This window comes from Uranotaenia lowii, chromosome 3 (assembly GCF_029784155.1).
Source record: "Uranotaenia lowii strain MFRU-FL chromosome 3, ASM2978415v1, whole genome shotgun sequence".
In the NCBI taxonomy this organism is placed as follows: Eukaryota; Metazoa; Arthropoda; class Insecta; order Diptera; family Culicidae; genus Uranotaenia; species Uranotaenia lowii.
In genome coordinates this window covers 83,463,721-83,481,975 of record NC_073693.1, presented here as the reverse complement: position 1 = coordinate 83,481,975, position 18,255 = coordinate 83,463,721, and the positions used below count along the sequence as shown (strand labels likewise).

General features: G+C 32.9%; 1 protein-coding gene across 5 annotated transcripts in view; it reads left to right on the top strand.

Annotated features, from left to right (window-relative positions):
• The window catches only part of LOC129757634 (diacylglycerol kinase 1), a 459,105-nt gene that overhangs the window by 179,811 nt on the left and 261,039 nt on the right, over positions 1–18,255 (top strand). For all 5 annotated transcript variants that reach the window (XM_055754909.1, XM_055754905.1, XM_055754906.1 and 2 more), the window contains exon 3: positions 17,952–18,091. In XM_055754909.1, coding sequence (XP_055610884.1) covers positions 18,010–18,091 — 82 coding nt within the window. In that variant the 5' untranslated portion in view covers positions 17,952–18,009. The remainder of the gene's footprint in view (positions 1–17,951; positions 18,092–18,255) is intronic.

Here is an 18,255-nt window from a genome sequence, read left to right as displayed (position 1 = left end):
ATTTCAAGCGTTTGTATCTCAGATTACACTAGTTTACAGCATTTTTGAACTCAGTAAACTGAAGGTCATTTCTAATGTAAAATTGGACGCTGAATCCGAAAATGAAACTTAAAAAAATCTCAGTAGAGCCGTTTTTGAGTTATGCTCCGAATATGAAATTTCGAAAAAATTAAAAAAGTTCTTGTATTTAGATTAAAATATCTCGGACGGCATAACAGTAATTTGAAATCCCTCTTTTGCATATTGAAGGTGAATAAGTTTTCTATCGATCATCTGAACACTGTTTTTGCGTTTGACCAACAGTATTGCTGATATTAGTGACTTTATGAGAAAAAAAATTATAAAAAACGCATTTTTTTAGAGAAAATTTTGTTTCAACGAAAGTTTTAGACTCGATGGTAGCATTTAAAAAATCTGATTTTCTTTTGCGCTTAAATATCAATTCAAAACAAAGATTTCAAGTGGTTATTTATCAAAATCGGTTGAAAATTGAAGAAGTTATTGCTACTTTACAATAACTGAAATTTTTGGAGTTTTTAATAATTTAACAAACCGCAGTACACTTATCATAGTATAGGAAGAATGAAACATGATAAATCTCACTCGCTTCAAGTCAAAATTATTTATTAGCTTACCAGAAGGTCATATGCCAAGTTTCAGGACAATCTGACCATAGGGAGGGGTTACTTGAGTCTCAAACGTGAATAAAGTTTTGAGATATTTCGCCCGGAAGGAACGAAAAATACTGGTTTTTCATCAATAACTTTTTTCATCACTAGTTGATTGTTTTTTATGGTTGATTTTCTTAAGGCCTAAGTTGAGACAAATATTTCACCCGAAGACTGTAACTCAATTGGATTTGAAACAGAAAAGTTATTGCGGTTCAAAGATTGTATTTTGGTCGAAAATTGTCGTATAAAACGCAATGCGTAAAAAGTACTCATTGCGTGTTGGACAAAATTTGCGGCCTTTGAACCGCAATAACTTTTCTGTTTCAAATCCAATCGAGTTACAGCCTTCGGGTGAAATATTTGTCTCAACTTAGGCTTTAAGAAAATCAACCATAGAAAACAATCAACTAGTGATGAAAAAAGTTATTGATGAAAAACCAGTATTTTTCGTTCCTTCCGGGCGAAATATTTCAAAACTTTATTCACGTTTGAGACTCAAGTAACCCCTCCCTATGGTCAGATTGTCCTGAAACTTGGCATATGACCTTCTGGTAAGCTAATAAATAATTTTGACTTGAAGCGAGTGAGATTTATCATGTTTCATTCTTCCTATACTATGATAAGTGTACTGCGGTTTGTTAAATTATTAAAAACTCCAAAAATTTCAGTTATTGTAAAGTAGCAATAACTTCTTCAATTTTCAACCGATTTTGATAAATAACCACTTGAAATCTTTGCTTTGAATTGATATTTAAGCGCAAAAGAAAATCAGATTTTTTAAATGCTACCATCGAGTCTAAAACTTTCGTTGAAACAAAATTTTCTCTAAAAAAATGCGTTTTTTATAATTTTTTTTCTCATAAAGTCACTAATATCAGCAATACTGTTGGTCAAACGCAAAAACAGTGTTCAGATGATCGATAGAAAACTTATTCACCTTCAATATGCAAAAGAGGGATTTCAAATAACTGTTATGCCGTCCGAGATATTTTAATCTAAGTACAAGAACTTTTTTAATTTTTTCGAAATTTCATATTTGGAGCATAACTCAAAAACGGCTCTACTGAGATTTTTTTGAATTTCATTTTCGGATTCAGCGCCCGATTTCACATTAAAAATGTTGGTCAGTTAATCAAGTTCACGATTTTTTTAAAATTTTGTAAACTAGTGTTATTATTATTATGTTCGGAATATGAAGTTTGACTGAAATCAAAAGCTTAAAACGCGAAACAAAACAAACAAGGAAAAACTTATATTGTCTAAGAATTAATGACGAAGTTCGAGCGACAGTGAACTGCGATCAGGATTGATACCGGACGTCTTGAAAATTCGAACCTTTCTACAACTTACCAAAGCTAAGTATCTTTTGATTAGTGTTCTCATAATTTCCTTTTCACAACATGGGAACATGTAGTTAATTAAATTTGATTCTTGGTCTTTTTCATCAGTGAGTCATCACTTGCAGATTTGAAAGCAATAAATTAAGTTTTAATCAACCATGATAGGAATTTATCTGAGGCGATCGCCAAATATAAAAATTTCTTACATGGTTCCAGAATCCAAGAAAATGACCCTCTTATTTAAAAAAACATTGAATTGTTTTAAGTTGAATTTAATTTTGTGTAAATGTAAATATGAAAATTAAATTGCTGTAGAAAATTTCTCCAATAGAGTCTTGAAAACCTCGGAAAGCTAACGTGAGATTACTAAAAGAGAGATTATGAGATTTAGATGAAGTTTTAGCAGTATGTAACTTCTTTTATTGGTCAGTAAAGCATCGTTAGTTTTTTTGAGAAATAAATTATGATTTTATATTGGCATCAAGATGATCTCTACAATCATTTTACAGTAAATTTGAAAATTTTACTAAAAAACAGTAGAAGCGTAGGAGTGTTTATTATAGAAAACTTAAACTGTTACACTAGTTAAAAGTGTCTCCTGTTTATATCCTTTCACCCAACCTCCCAACCCAAAATTGTTTTGCTAGGATGCAGAGGTGACCTCGGTCCTAAAGCGCAAAAATTTTCTTTCATCCTTTTCTCATTTTTTCAAACCTATCTATTGACTACTAGGACGTGGCCGGCGCCGTTATTGATGTTTAAAGAGAGAGCATCATTTTTGGGCATTGTGAATGTTCTGCCAATCCCAGGCCCTATTTGTTTGACCTATGATCAAAATTGATGGCCTCGGTCAATCACGGAGTGGCAGCCATTGGCGATGTAGAACTTGTTCTACTGAGCAACGCCTGTGATCGTGGAATTTGAAGTGCTTATAATGAGAATTGTTGAACAAAAATTTCAAGAAGCTTTTTAAGGATTGGTTAAAATAAAGGAGAAGCGTTTCAGGTTCTACGATTTAAGGTGGATGTGAGTAGTCAATCAAGCTAAGCTAAGCTAAGCTAATTTTTAGCTCATGTGTATAAAACTGGGCTGATAAATTATTCAATCTATAAAAACATTAGAAGCGATTGAAACTAACCATTTTTTTTTGTGATATTTTCATCACATTAAGAACCGCGAACAACAACCCTTATTCAAATATACAATTGCTCAAATGAGCATATTTCAAATTCTTGAGCTGTATTGAAGTCAAGCATGAGTGTGTTGAACTGTGAGTGTCATATTTGATTTCTTATAATAGGTATTATTGAAAATTTAATTAAACATACAAGAGTAGGTGTGCTCAGGGTAGCAAAAAGCGTAAAGAAACAGTGGATATACCTCAGATTTGGTCGTCAATATATTGAAATTATATGATTTGATACAAGAATTGGTCACCCTATCAGTCTCTTCATTATTGATTCATCACTAACGGTTGGAACTGAATGTTATTGAATAGAACGGTGATTATTTTCATCAAAATTTTTCGATCCTCATGAAAATTCAAATAATCAGCTGTGGTCTGTAGAACCAAGCACATTTTTAAATTAAATGTGAGCCTTCAATCTATCTGAATTCATCTAAATCAAGAGTGTTTCGATACAACTTTAATAAAACGAGTTATCTTTGATACACACCATCCTTTTTTAAGGACTTTTTGGCTTCAATGTCCTTTTATGAAGACCATGAAAATCAACAATCAATATACTAAGAAACATCTGATAGCAGACATTTGAACGATTTGAAAATAGTAGTGTTTATGTAAATTGGATCAGAAGATTTGATTTTAAATATAGACAAAAAAATAATCCGGGTCTGTATGACCCTAACCCGCTAATTGTCCTTTTTTTTGTTGGGTGACACAGGTTACCCTATTCAATTATCTCAAAATGAGAAATTGTAGACTTCCTCATTTTAGGAAAAGTCAGAAAATTTCATGATTCTAGCTTCAACCATTCTTGAGATATCGCTTAGAGAAAGTACAGTTCGTACAGATCCTAAACTCAAAGCAAGGTTAGAATTATGCATTTATTTTCTCAAAAAAAAAGATAATGTTCGATTTTCTCGATAGTCAACGTCAAAAGATGATTAATCAGAGTGTAAGGAAGAATGCCTTTCTAAAGGACTGCAGTGTATATAATTTTCAATCGTCAACAAGATAACTTTTTCCCTTAGCTGTTTCTCTCATATAAAATACATGGGATTTTTTTTCCAGAAATAATGAAATCATTTTGTGAAAAAGTGAAGTTTGAAGTTTTCCGAGAAAGATGAAAAATATGTCAATTGTTGCTTTTTTTAGATATTTCTTTCTTTATTAACCTTATTTTGAAAAAATCCCTTTATTTTAACTTAATTTGCAGAATTATAACTTAAAGAAAGCCATAATTACATACGATGAGAAACATTTTAATTTCCATCATCTACGATTTGTTCACATCAGAGGATAGTTTGTGGTATTATTGCTATCGAAAAGGGACGCCGAAAGTTCATAAAACAAAGACCTAGGGCAGGATCAAATAGGATGGAATGATAAGCAAGAAAGAATTAGGAATTTTCGGTTTAAGAAATTAGTTTGGCGTTTTACCGTTAAATTTCTGGATACCAGAAGGAATTTTAAAAATAAGTGAAAAAAATATGAAAATTGGCTCGCTTCCGGCGGAGTTCAATCTCATATCTCTCTGGGCCATAGACGATTTATGAGAACATTGGCATATTTTGCAAAATCAATTAGATGAAAAACCGAAATGGGAACATAACTTTGCATTATGTAATGGGAACACTTTTTACTTATGTACAGATGTGTTTCCTTTTTTACATTTGGATTATTCGAGATCTTTACAGCTTGGACGTTTATTTTTTTTGTGAAAAAAAGCAACAGAGTGGGATTTAGATTCGTATATTTCAAATATACAACACTTTAATTTGATAGATTGATGAGAGCAGTTGAAACTAGGGCTCGTTTCACAAAATATATTTATTCAACAGTGGTTTTCCGCTAGCAAAACTTGAAGACAAATCGTTTGGAATTTAAACCAACCGAAGCTAGAAACCAAATTCAACAACTCATCACCAAAGATATTTCCCCCGTACTCTTAACTATTTCAATCTCGATCGTCATCATTATCGGTATCATCAGCATCATCTCCAATGGCCCCATCAGACAAGTCAAATCATCATCGCCAGGTTACCCGCCTATGTTTTGCCCAAAGTGGGATGGCACTCTATAAGAAAACCATTTTTACTTTGCCCACCTACTTGCCCAATGCCCATCCTACAGCAGACATCTTCATGCGATGCAGTCTAATGATGGCCCCAGAGTCAGCAATAAAATTGGACACCATCATTCCGGAGAAGATTCCTATTTTTTTGTTTTGCTTCTTCAATTTGTATTACTTAAGTGACGGAATAAAAACAAAGAAGTGCTTTTTGTTTGAATGTTTTGCCTCGATTCTAATTTGTCTGAGTCACAAGAAATATGTTGATTCTATATTTTAATGTACCTGATGAAAAGATTAACTGTGATGTTCCGAAACATAAACAAGTTGTTCAACATAAAAATAAAAAAAAGTTTTACATAACCCCGAGACAATCAAACGATCAAATCAACCGTTTAATTACGTTTACAACTGGCACGCGAGCCCAAAATTTTCGTGGCAACTTCCGAGCCAGGAGGTAAAATTAAGCGACTGAATGTTTCATTTGAATACAAAATCGTACCGCACATGGCGATCGTCACAAAATTCTTCGTCACAGCTGCTACAACAATCAAACCATCTAGACTACAACTCTTATCAACACGTCGACCATAAAAATATAACTTTTTATATCATCAACATCGTCAGCGTGCGGTTTGTGGTGGACAAACGAAGCAATAATAAAGCAGCAAAGTGATCCCGTTGGACCATTTCGAGAGAATCGTTTGGTGGAAACCGTCGAAATATACCCCTGCATGTCTGTGGCCATCAAAGGTTTTGATTACTGCTCTGAGCTGATGGACCGATGACGGTGACAACTAGTTGTTTCAAATACAAATGAGCTTCGAAGTAAGGAGAAGGTGGGACAATCTAGGACGCTTCTAGAAGCAACCGTAATCAGAAAACCAGAGTTGAGTCGTTTTCCAGGACTCGTAATGTGGGAGGGACATAAAATTGATGATTTTTATCTAAAATTGACATTGTTGCGAGTCAAGTTTTAAGTGATATCATGGTTTGGATATTGTCATGCTTATTTGTAGAAATATTAAAAAAAAAACTTATCTAATTTTACGGAAGTAGATACAAGTACAATCTACTCAAAAATCGAAATAAGTGCATCTTCCAAAAGAGAAGAGAAAATAAACATACCATTTGCAGCCAGTCCGATGCTTAGAAAAATACATAAATTCCATCGCATCAATGCAGTGCAACAAACATTCTTGAACTCAGAGACTCAGGCAGGAGGTTGAATTTTTCATGAGCCCCCCGTTCCGTGATTGGATTTCAGCCGAGGTAAAAGCGGAACTATCCAGAGGAAATGCATTGCTCCGGAAAATAGTAGGAAGATTATTCTGTTCTGTGCCCTGTTAAGGTTTCCAAAAACTTTGCTCCAGCTATGTTATCGATTGCATCGATGCACAAATGCACACATTCCTGTCGGTTGTATCGTGTGTCTTGTTGTGTTTACCTGGTGACCTGGTTTCTGAAGGAAGAACTAACTTTGCCATGAGCTTTGGGAAGCCAATTTGAAAATTTGAAATCAAGGTCAGGAAGTTAAAGTTTATATTTGGACAAATTTGTTCAACATAAATCCGTTAAACCATCGCCTTTAAAACGATAATCCTTCACAGTTTTGATTATCAGGACCTACACAGCTAATTTTTTTTGCTGGTTTTTGTCCCGCTGACTTTCCAGCAATTTAAATTGCTGGATAAAACAGCAGACATAAATGCTGGTTTCCAGCAAATCAAATTGCTGGAAACCAGCTATTTATTCCAAAATAACCGACTGCATTCGGTATCAAATTTATATTTCAATTCAAAATTATTTATATATTTAATACTGGCTGTGCATATAAGCAATAAAAACAATTGTCTTATCCCATTTGTCAATGAGGGATGTATTTATTTTCTGAAAGATTTGTGCCAAAGTGCCACCTGAAAAAATAGTTTTGATTGGTGTCTTTCATGGAATATCTATCTGTGAAACAAAAACTCACCCTTGTCTTGATGTCTGGTAATTTGTAACTTATATTAGCCTTCTCGTTGCTAGAATATAAAGGAGAAAAGAAATAATTTTCTTTTTTTACATTTAAGTTGCCCGCCACACTCCCCCACACCAAAAAACTCATTTGAGTTCCCTGGAAATGGACGCTTCTGTTACCAGCATGTCGACAGCACAAAAACAATAACAAACGCGAACAAAACTCTACTCATGCTGGGAACCAATGATTTTTTTTAAAAACTAGTTGCGAGAGAATGGACGAGAATAAATACGATTATAACGTTACATGTGAATCTCAGTGGATGAAATATCCTTTTAAGAGATCCACAACAAAACAAATATTTACTAGATTAAAAAAGTTAAAAAAAGGTTATACGTTATAAGGCTGTCTTAAAAATAGATAAAGGTAAAAACAAAAAAAAATTAAAAATAACAAAAACTAATATGATGGTTGATGGTTATCAAACTTGAGTTTCTTTGAGATAGGGTATTAATTTGGATTTGAAGGCAAGTCGATTGTTTATAATTTTTATATGGTTTGGCAATGTATTGTATTTAGTAGGTCCAATAAACGATATTCTACATTGACCTAGAGTTGTTGTTGAAATACTTCGTTGAAGGTGACGTGATTGACGAGTGTTATGCAAACGTTCTCCAATGGTAAAGCTAATATTTCTATTCGTTTCTGAATGTAAACTATCAAAAACAAATAATAGGGTTTGCAGATCACACATTTTATTTAGTGGTAGAATATTATGCGATAAATAAGAATAAAGCTGGTTTGTTGTAAATAGTAAAGGATGACCAAAAATGATTTTCAAGCAACGATTTTGCAATGTTTGAAGGCGTGCAAGTAGAGAAATCGATGCTCGTCCCCATAAAGAAATAAGATAATTAAATATAGAATGAATGAAGGCGTAGTAAAATCTTAATAGAATATGACTCGGTAATTGTTTGATTCTCCAGAGGATTCCGCAAAGTGATGAGACCTTACTTTCTAAATACGTAATATGGTTTTTCCAAGATAAGATTTCATCTATCAAAAGTCCAAGGTATTTGAAATTTGAGACTTTTTCGATTACATATCTATCGACTACTGGATCATCGTGAAAAGGTACGATTTTACGAGAGGAATGTAAAATCATATATTTAGTCTTTGGAAAGTTTAAGGTGAGGAGATTCGCATTGAAATACTTCAAACGGACCCTTAGATCGTCTTCGATTTGTTTGACAATGTTTCTTGGACAATTTCCTGGATAAAAAAGTGCTGTATCATCAGCAAAAAGCCTCGGAACGCCATGTAGAGGAAGTTTTTGGATGTCGTTTACATAAAGTAGAAACAGCAATGGTCCAATATTACTCCCTTGGGGAACTCCCGTATTTATGTTTTGTAACGAACTATATGTTTTATCAATGGAAACATATTGTTTCCTACCTGTTAGGTAGCTGCGAATTACATCATTCGCGATTCCGCGTATCCCATAGGAGTCTAGTTTGCGCAACAGGATGTCGTGATTTAGTGTATCAAACGCTTTCTTTAGATCTAAAAACAAAGCTCCTACCAAATTTTTAGAGTCGATGTTCCCAATAATTGTATCCACTAGTTCACACGTAGCTATTAATGTGCTAGAGCCTGCTCTGAATCCATATTGTAGATTGTATATTATGTCATTTTAGTTTAAAAATTTGTTTATTCTGTTGATCAGCATTTTCTCGAAAACCTTATTAAACACACTTAATGTGGAAATTGGGCGATAGTTATTAACATCGAAGCTGTCTCCTGATTTGAAAATAGGTACTACTCTGGCTACTTTTAAGGTATCAGGATACCGTCCTGTATCTATTATTTTGTTAAAACTTTGGCAAAGGATCCTAGCAAAATCATCACAATTAATCATCACTTTAAGAAGAGAAGCTGAAATATTATCATGACCACTGCATTTTTTTGTTTTTGAGGGAGTTAATTATTAAAATCACTTCGTTTGGAGTTGCCGGGTGTAAGAAAATAGAGTTTTGAACACGATTTGTGGAGGACAGCGGGTCCGAACCTGCTTCTATAGGAATGTCCTTAGCAAGAACATTACCGATATTCGAAAAGTGTTGATTGAACGCATCCCATACTTCGTTGTTTGTTTCCAGCAACACATTGTCAACATTGAGTTTTATTTGAGTGTTATTGTATTGTATTGTATTAATTCAACCAAAATTCGTAAAATAGAGTCTCTCCTTGCTCTAGCGTGCGAAACAAACAGACTTCAATTTGACAACTCGATTGCTGATTTTCCAGCAAACTAGACTTATTGCTGGAAAGTTCAGCAATTTGAAAAGCGATTGCTGATTTTTTCAGCAAAAATGACAAGAACACAACTGAATGCTGAAAAACCCAGCAATTATAAAATCGATCGCTTGTTTCCAGCAAAAAATTGGATTGCTGAACGTTTCCAGCATTTTTTGCTGGCAATCGAGGGAAAAGTTTACTGTGTTTATGCAGATTTTGAAGTGAATTATTAGGAATGACTTTTTTGTGGGCTATTTCACAAAAAATGCCTTAAAACCTTCTCATCTTTTCTCAAAACAACTACCATTAAGATAAAATTATCTTGGAAACGATAACTTGCGTGATGTTGAGTAAATTTGCATTATGTTTATGAAGGACTTGAAAACGTAAATGATTGGTAGAAAAGCTGATGAGTAGGTATTAAATTTAAAACCAACTTTAAAGCATTAGTGGCTTACATTTTCAACAATCGAGTCAAATTTCAGGAATAAGATAACCTGGCGGGCCATAAAAACTAATTGTTTTGTAGTATTCAAAGAAAACAAATGATAACAGATTTTTGAAAACGCTATAAAAACATTTGCCTATTTAGGTTCGCTTGACGATTGTTCGCTTCACTCAAATGTGATACATTTTATGAAGAAACTTTATTCTACATAATTGTGTACAACACTTTCAATGTCTCAAAGATACTTAATTTGTAGAATTTGGTTCAGTCGTTTCTGACTAAGAAAATTCTAAATTTTGGTTTTTTTCGGGCTGTAATATCTTCGCAGTCCTAATAAATCATTTCTGTTACTTGCATATTTTCTAAAATTTTGCACCATTTGAAAAATAGTAAAAACATTACGCAAAAAGAAATGAATTGTTCTATTCAACTTATATATGCACGTCAATTTTTTTTTAAGAGATTAAAAACCTCCTCGGTTTATTTATCCCAGAAATGTCGAACTGTTGAATACAATGGGCATCAATTAATTTTATGGTCTCAAAACATAAAAAAGTATCCAAGTTCACCGTTCTTCTTAGAAAAATTTCATAGACACATATGAAAATAGCTGCAGAATGGAATCGTTGAAAAAAAAGGAACGTTCTCAAGCTTTTGACATTCAAAAGAATAATTGTTTTAGGGAGCTCTAGTTCTATCATAAATGATATTGATTTTTCAAACTAAGGACCTCCTCAACGCAACCCCATTCTTTTTAAATTTTCCAGTATCTCGATTTGACAAGTGTTTTGGAAAACCCCTTCTACAAATTTGATTGTTTTATATATTTTGCTAAAAAAAAATTTAAATTTTGCTAAAAGAAAAGTCGTTCTTCCCAGAGATTTGTCGGTACCAAATCGATTCTAGTTGAATTCAACTACCCAACTGTAAATCATTTCTAGATGTTCATTATTGATGTACACAATTACAGAGCACGTTGCCAATAAAAATACATATGGTTTTTGTTTAACTTTCGTAAATATACCCTTTTCTGTTAAAGCTTAGAAAAAAACTTTCAATATTTAACATTGTTGCGAAAGTTATTAAATATTGATGAATGAAATGGATGAAAAATAGAATTCAAGGTACGAATGGTTGAAGTAGAAGTAAAATTATAATTTTATTTTTTATATTAATATAACTTGGTAATTTCTTTTCAAGATTTTAAAACGATTGTTATACGATCTTACTATCTTTCTGAGGCTATCCAAACTCCTTAACATTAAAACTAGAGTCCTCTCTTCAAACCAATTATATGTAATCACAAAAAACCAATCGGAGTACATTGAAAATTTATTAAAAAATTACAGATTATGTGTCATATACCGTACAGTTTTGATAAAATTGAAATTGTTATTGTTTCTTCATTCAGTTACGGTAACCTTTTTGTAAAATTGTATGAAGCCCTCAGAGTTAAAGGGGTATAACTGCAAAAATGATCGATTTTGAATAAATAATGCCAAACGATTTTTTAACAATTTGACGATTATTTTAGCTTGTAATGATCGAAACTAAAGCTTAGTTCTTTTAGAAATGGGACACTTTCTTTTGCTAATATCTCATTTACCAGTAATTGGTCATCTAAAATTTTAACTGCCTGTGAAAAGTACTATCCCACCTATTTTTTCGAAATTTAAAATTCACGCGTTTGTGAGATATTTACGATGCAGAAAAAAAATAATGTTTTTTTTTGTAGAGATATGAATGCAACTGTGTAAGTTGAAATTTCAGGGACTAGACATGATGAAAATTAATGTTGAAAAACATGCGAAAAAATTCGCCTTGTCTCCCCGTAGGACTTGAACCCACATCTTGCGCCTCTCCGGGACCCATGTATCACTTTCCAGTATAACTTTCATACGCTAGGTTGTCTCCTGTAGTAGAATGTTAATACATGGGCCCCGGAGAGGCGCAAGATGTGGGTTCTAGTCCTACCGGGAGGCAAGGCGAATTTTTTTTCGCATGTTTTTCAACATTGATTTTCATCTTGTCTAGTCCCTGAAATTTCAACTTACACAGTTGGATTCATTTTTTTACAAAAAAAAAGTTTCGCTGACTGAATGTTTGAGTCAAGACTCAGGTCACAGTTTAATTAAAAAAAAAAACAAAATGCACAATATCCTTAATCCATCATTATCAAACTGATAGCTGGGAAAACCGTTGATTATTCAAAGAACTAATGTGTGTGAGTGGAAAAGTGTGAAAACGCTGTCAAAAATGTCCACAAAGTTCAAATCGAGCATAGAAATGAAGCACATGATCGACAACTACGATTAAAGGTCATCAGGGAAGTCAAGACTCATACCAGACTTTTTAATTTTGAACAAGCGAAATACTAATTGTCAATTGCTTAATTGACCCGCAAATTTTTCTCCGATAAGCTAAAAGTGTTGTCTAGATATGACTCATTAAAACCTAATATATATATAAAAAAAACAAATTTGTGCTAGTTCCAGAGCTCGTTAGCTGTTAAGCCGGTATCGAGGCAATGAAACGGGTGATTTCTGATGGACGGCAAAACTTATAAAAAACCCTATTTTAAAAAAACTCTAGCGATTGATTGCTTTATCATTTCTGATCGTAGCAAGGTCCCATGCAGATTGAAGTATGTATTGTTGTTTTGCATGAAATATAATGATTTGCCAAAATTCTGCTCCTGTGGAAAAACAAAATTTTCTAAACGAAAACTTATTTTTGCTGTTTTTAAAATCCTCTTAAGAGAAATCCTCGCAACCTACGATCTATACTAACCCTTTATACATTAAGATCAATTTCATGATGGTTTAACTTCGTTATGGTACAAATTTAATAGCAGAAATTTCTTGAAAAACGTATTAAAATGGCTCAAAAATAATCAAGTTTTGTAAATTTCGAAACAGCTGCCCTCAGTTTCTTTTAAAATGAATGTATTGGACCGAAAAGTAGTAGAAATTGAAGAAGGAGGATGTAGCCTCCTTAAATACAAATGTCATATTTTCAAAGCATAGTAAACATTAAATTTTTTTTAGATGAAGTTTTCCAAAATATATGTTATGGGTATAATTGATCCCTATAGTCTAAAAGGATATATTTTTCTTTTGAATGAATCGTGATGATTGCTTATCATAAAATTATCAATACCTGTCCAAAAACTGATGTTTATCCAGTAATTTCCTGATAAAAAAAAGACTAAAAATACTGTATTTTTCTAAAAACTATAAAATTGCTCCTTTAGGTATGCAATTACTTTAGGGCAGTAGGAAAACTTTTAGAATTCTTTTTTTTTCTGATAAGCACTGTGAAGTGAGAACTAATATGAGAAAAATAGTCAACGGACCTTTTATGTTTGGATTTTCTTAGATTTTTGCATAGGGTTCGGGCACCCTGAATTGAGGATCTCCATTAGTAAAGGATCAAGTCTCATGTAACTTAAAAAATATCACAATTTTTTTAGTCTCACGAAATTGCTTCTAGTTAATCTATATTTCGTTCTATTTTTTGGAGCATTGAAACTTGAAATCACACGCTGCTCACAGGAGTATTTCACCCAAAAACCTGGCCAAAAATCAAAATTTGAAAATGAACTATTTTTGTGATTTTTATGTTTATTTGCTTCTTGAATATATTTCACACCATATACCAGTCATTTTTTCAATATTTATATTTTTTAAGAGCAATAGCGGCTGTTGGAACTTCAAAATTTTTATCTACTGGTTTTTTACAACAAACCGTATGAAAATCGCGTCACAGTTTAACATGTGATTACTGGCTTTAGAAATGACTTAACATCATATTTTGAAAAGGAGAATTTAAATAAATGTTAAAATGTTATACCTATTTGAGGATAAGTGGTTGCAAAAAAGTAATTAGGGTACTGTATATCGAGCTTTCAAAAACATATATTTTGTTTGTAGTTTTCAAAGCTTTTTTTTTGCAAAATAAGTGTTTTTGTTTATGTACCCAGCAAGTCCGAGCAACAAATTTTATATCATGTGAAAATTCATAACTTCATGAACCATGACCCGAAGAAAAAACTTTCGCATACTTCCGCACTCGTAATATATTTAATGTTTAATTTGAAAAATGTGTGTTCTTTTTCGTAAAATCCTTCCAATGCGCCACGTTTATTTTAATCAGTTCCTCAAAAGAAAAAATAGTTTTTCAAAATATAGTACAAAAAACTGATTGTTCGTGCTTATTGCAAATAGTTTCTAAACCTAATTATACATTTTTATTGATGTTAATGTCGTGAACATGTTCAAAACTCGCAGTGTTGTTTTTGAAGATTTGAAAGTTATACTCTATCCTTTTTTTAAATATAAACATAGAAAACTATTGGAATTTAGCTAGTCATTTGAAAATTTTTGTTTTGAAATTGAACGTTCATTTTTCAGAGCTCAGCTGTTTAGAATAATCATGCAATATAGAGTATCGAGATAGCTCTATAGAAGCAAGTCTTATATTTTTAGAGAAAAGGCTCATTGAAATTTCACGATGTGCTCCAAATAGACGAAAAAATAAGCGAAGAAAAACACATAAAGCTCCATAAAATCGTGCCTATGGATGTTTTAGGCTATGCAGCATAAATGAAAATAGGGTAGCAGGATAAACGCATGCTTCAAGAACAATCAAAAATGTTTCTAAGACCCCTGGCAAAGCGGCTGAATTGCAGAATCTTTTTGAAGCCCATTACATAGCAAAACTACAAAAATTGTTGATGCAAATCTGAATAGAAATCAGAACAATCAAGTGGTGTGAAAATAATGGGATTTTCATTAGAATAGTTTAATGATATCTGATATATTATTCAATCGGAAGATATTATTTGAAGCATCAGGTGAATTTGATACTGATATCGACTTTTTTTTACTATCAGAAAGCTTAAAAATCACTGCTAGATGATTGAGTTAGCTAAAAATAGCTTTTTTAAAATCTAATAATACTTTATAAGTCTATTTCCAAGACATTCAAACATATGACTGAAAATAATCATAAAACACTTTTGGCCTTCTTTTTGTTCGTTGTGCGCTGTCTGAAAATGCAAAAGACGGCGAGTTGCTTTAGTTACCATAAAGATAACATGAAAATAAGAAAAGGGGATTAAGTATTCCCATTCTTCCCTTCTTAAATTTTACTCGGGAAATAAACCAAGAAAAGAAACTGTTGAGAAAATGTTTTCAAAAAATAGCATTTTAATATTATTTTCTTTTTTACAAGGTTGGTTCACAAAATAACCAACTAAAGTAAATTGTGGGCAGACAGAACTTGATATGGTGGACATATTACTAAAAAAATACAAAAACTGTCGATATTGAAAGTTGTACATAAATTTAGTCAGAAGTGTCAAATTGACACTTCTATGCCTGGAAACGGACGCCCTGGTAGTAACTTCTTTACTACCGTCAACTGGGGCAACATGCAACAATTTTCAACTTCAATGGCTTCTAAAAAACTTATATTCACAGTTAATCCTACCCCTTATGCCTCATTTTTTTTCAGGATGATGGGACATCAAATTGACGTAGTTAGAAAAATTTTGGTATCTTTAGTTATTTTTAATTTTCTAAAAACATACGATTCTCACCCTCCTTAGAAAATGGGGTAACTTGCAACAAACTTTGTTTTTAATGAAAAATCTTATGGACACGTATGAAAATTTATAGTTTTTAATATATTTGCGATGCATAGAAGGCCATTACGCATTGAAACACCAATTGCAGTAATTTTTTGGTCTGTTAAAACTTATTTTCTCATTTTTTCTGAAACTAAGGGTGCTGTTTATTTAGGGGTTAAATAATACTACGAAAAACTCTACAACCTGACATCATAAAAATAAATGTATGAATGAATGAAATTTCAATGTTTACAAACGCGTGATACAAAACATTCAAATTCCAGCACATGGAAACGAGATTTACAAGGTGATTCTTTGATTTGCATTTTGTTGCATTTTACCCCAGGCATCTAACTGAATCATAAAAAAAATTATTTAAAAAAAGAGTGATTGTTCGAAAAATATTTTTACACCAACAGTATTGGTATAGGATGCAGAAACCAGTAAAAAGTTTGTAGGTACGATTGTCAAGCCAATACGTCATACTGGGTAATGTTTTTTACGGCATCGAAAAATGTTAAAATTTGTACATTTATTGCTCGATTTTTCAAATTTTATATAAAAATAAAAAACTTAAACACTAGCTTAAGATGCGAGAAACTATGTCATCATCATTTTGTAATCATTGAAAGATTACTTCATGACAATACACTAAATAAAAAATGGATTCAGTGTGGTGTTATGTAAATGTGTTATCTAATCCCGCTGTTGCATGATGCCCCATTTGACGGTACCTCATAACTTACTCATGAATTTGAAGTAAAGTCAAAGTGGATGGATTAAAACACGTTTGGAGTTTTTTTTCCTCAAGCGTGTGCAGTAAATTCTTATAAGAATAGAAGCTGACGTCAGTTAACCGTTTTTATTCACTTTGAAAATTGTGCAGGATGTTGGATGGGTTTTCGGTTATTTCAATGTTTTTCGGATACCTGGTGGAACCGTTTGCCAACGTTGCTTATGTTCACAATTTTACGCAATAGCGGGATTCATTCTGCTACACACCGTAAAATTTTTCGCTTTGAGAAGTTGGTGAGTTCAATTCAAGATACCTATTATTTCATCGGTCCAATTTTGTGAATATATTTCAGGCAAGTCAACCGTGATCATTATAATCGAAACAAATCAAAATTTTTTTTCTTTTTTTAATCTTTTCATCATCACACCGCGTCGAACATACTAAAATTCACGTAAAGTGTTGCCAAAGTTCATAGCATAGGAGTTCTTATTGAGGTGCGTTAACATGTTTTACTCTTAGACCAGGACGTGCAGATTATTTTACATGTAGGAGCACAGCTGTAAATCATTCAGTGCGTCTAGATTACATATTAGCAGAGTTTACTTCCTTTTCATATTTTTTGGCTAAAAAGTATCAACCTTTCTATACTTTCATGCGAACCTTACAAAGATTATATCACTCTGAGAAACCCCCAGATATAATCCTATTGAATACCAAAACGCAACTATAGTTAAATCAGCTCATCTTTCTAAATTACTTGCATGGAAAGCACCTCTTTTGTTTTAAATCTGTTGACTTGCATCACCCATCGTTTGCTTCTTATGAGAAAACCATCAACCTAAAGCAAGCTCACCAGTTGGTGTGCTCAATGAAGGAAAGCAAAACAACACCTTGTTTTCTACTTCCGGTTCCTTTCCCGCCACACCTAGGCTCCACATCTCGTCATCATCTTCATCAGCAGCATCTAGTTCTCTTGGAAGCAACCGAAGCAGATATCGATTAAAAGATTAGCACTGACTTATTGACTTTCTGGTGTTCTGCTCTACACCTACACATACCTATAGATACACATAATTTATCCGATCGGAAACTCCGGAGTCTTAAGTTTCTTTGTGTTTTCATCTCCACCTTCCACCCCCACACCCGGTTAGTCCACCGTTCTAGTGATTCAGTAAGTCCGGATGGAATAATCTCCGGTCTTGATGGGGCGTCTCATCGACCAGTTATGATGATGGTTCTCCTTTCGTTCGTTTTTCTGCCATCGATGCAATTCCGTTTCCGAGTAATGGAACTGCCAAATGGCTCCATTCCATCAATTTGAGGAAACGTATATTTTCGGTATGAATAATTTATCACCGGGGGATGTTGTGTGAATTAATTCGAGAGAGTTTTGTTTTCGGTTTTTTTTTTCGATGCATATTTATTCCATTCAAATCCGTTTCCGTTGAACGAGTTGAGTTCAAACAGAAAAAAAATATTTCAACGAAAGCTTCTTTTAGCCAAACAAGCGTATATCAACTGCTATTTCGTTATTTCCGAAAAATTTGTCAATTTTCTCAGCTCAACAAAAAAAGTTATTGATTCAAACTTTTTTTTTCTATTTTTACAGATTATCGTTAGGGAGAAACAACAACCGGCAGCAAGCGCCAACAAATTAAATCGCGAACATGAACGCAGTGATGGCAAACACACGAAAGTGGGATAAACTTTCACCCAGCGAGTTCCAGCAGCTGCAGGATCTAGCTTCGTGTAAGTACAGGTTTACTTCTTTTCATCTATCTCAAATGAATATATACTTTCAATATTCAAAGATTTTTTTTTAATTTGTCAACTTCGATGTAAATTTCATTATTGACAAACAATTATTTAAAACACCTTGAACATCACTTCTGTCATACCATTTTTTCCATCGA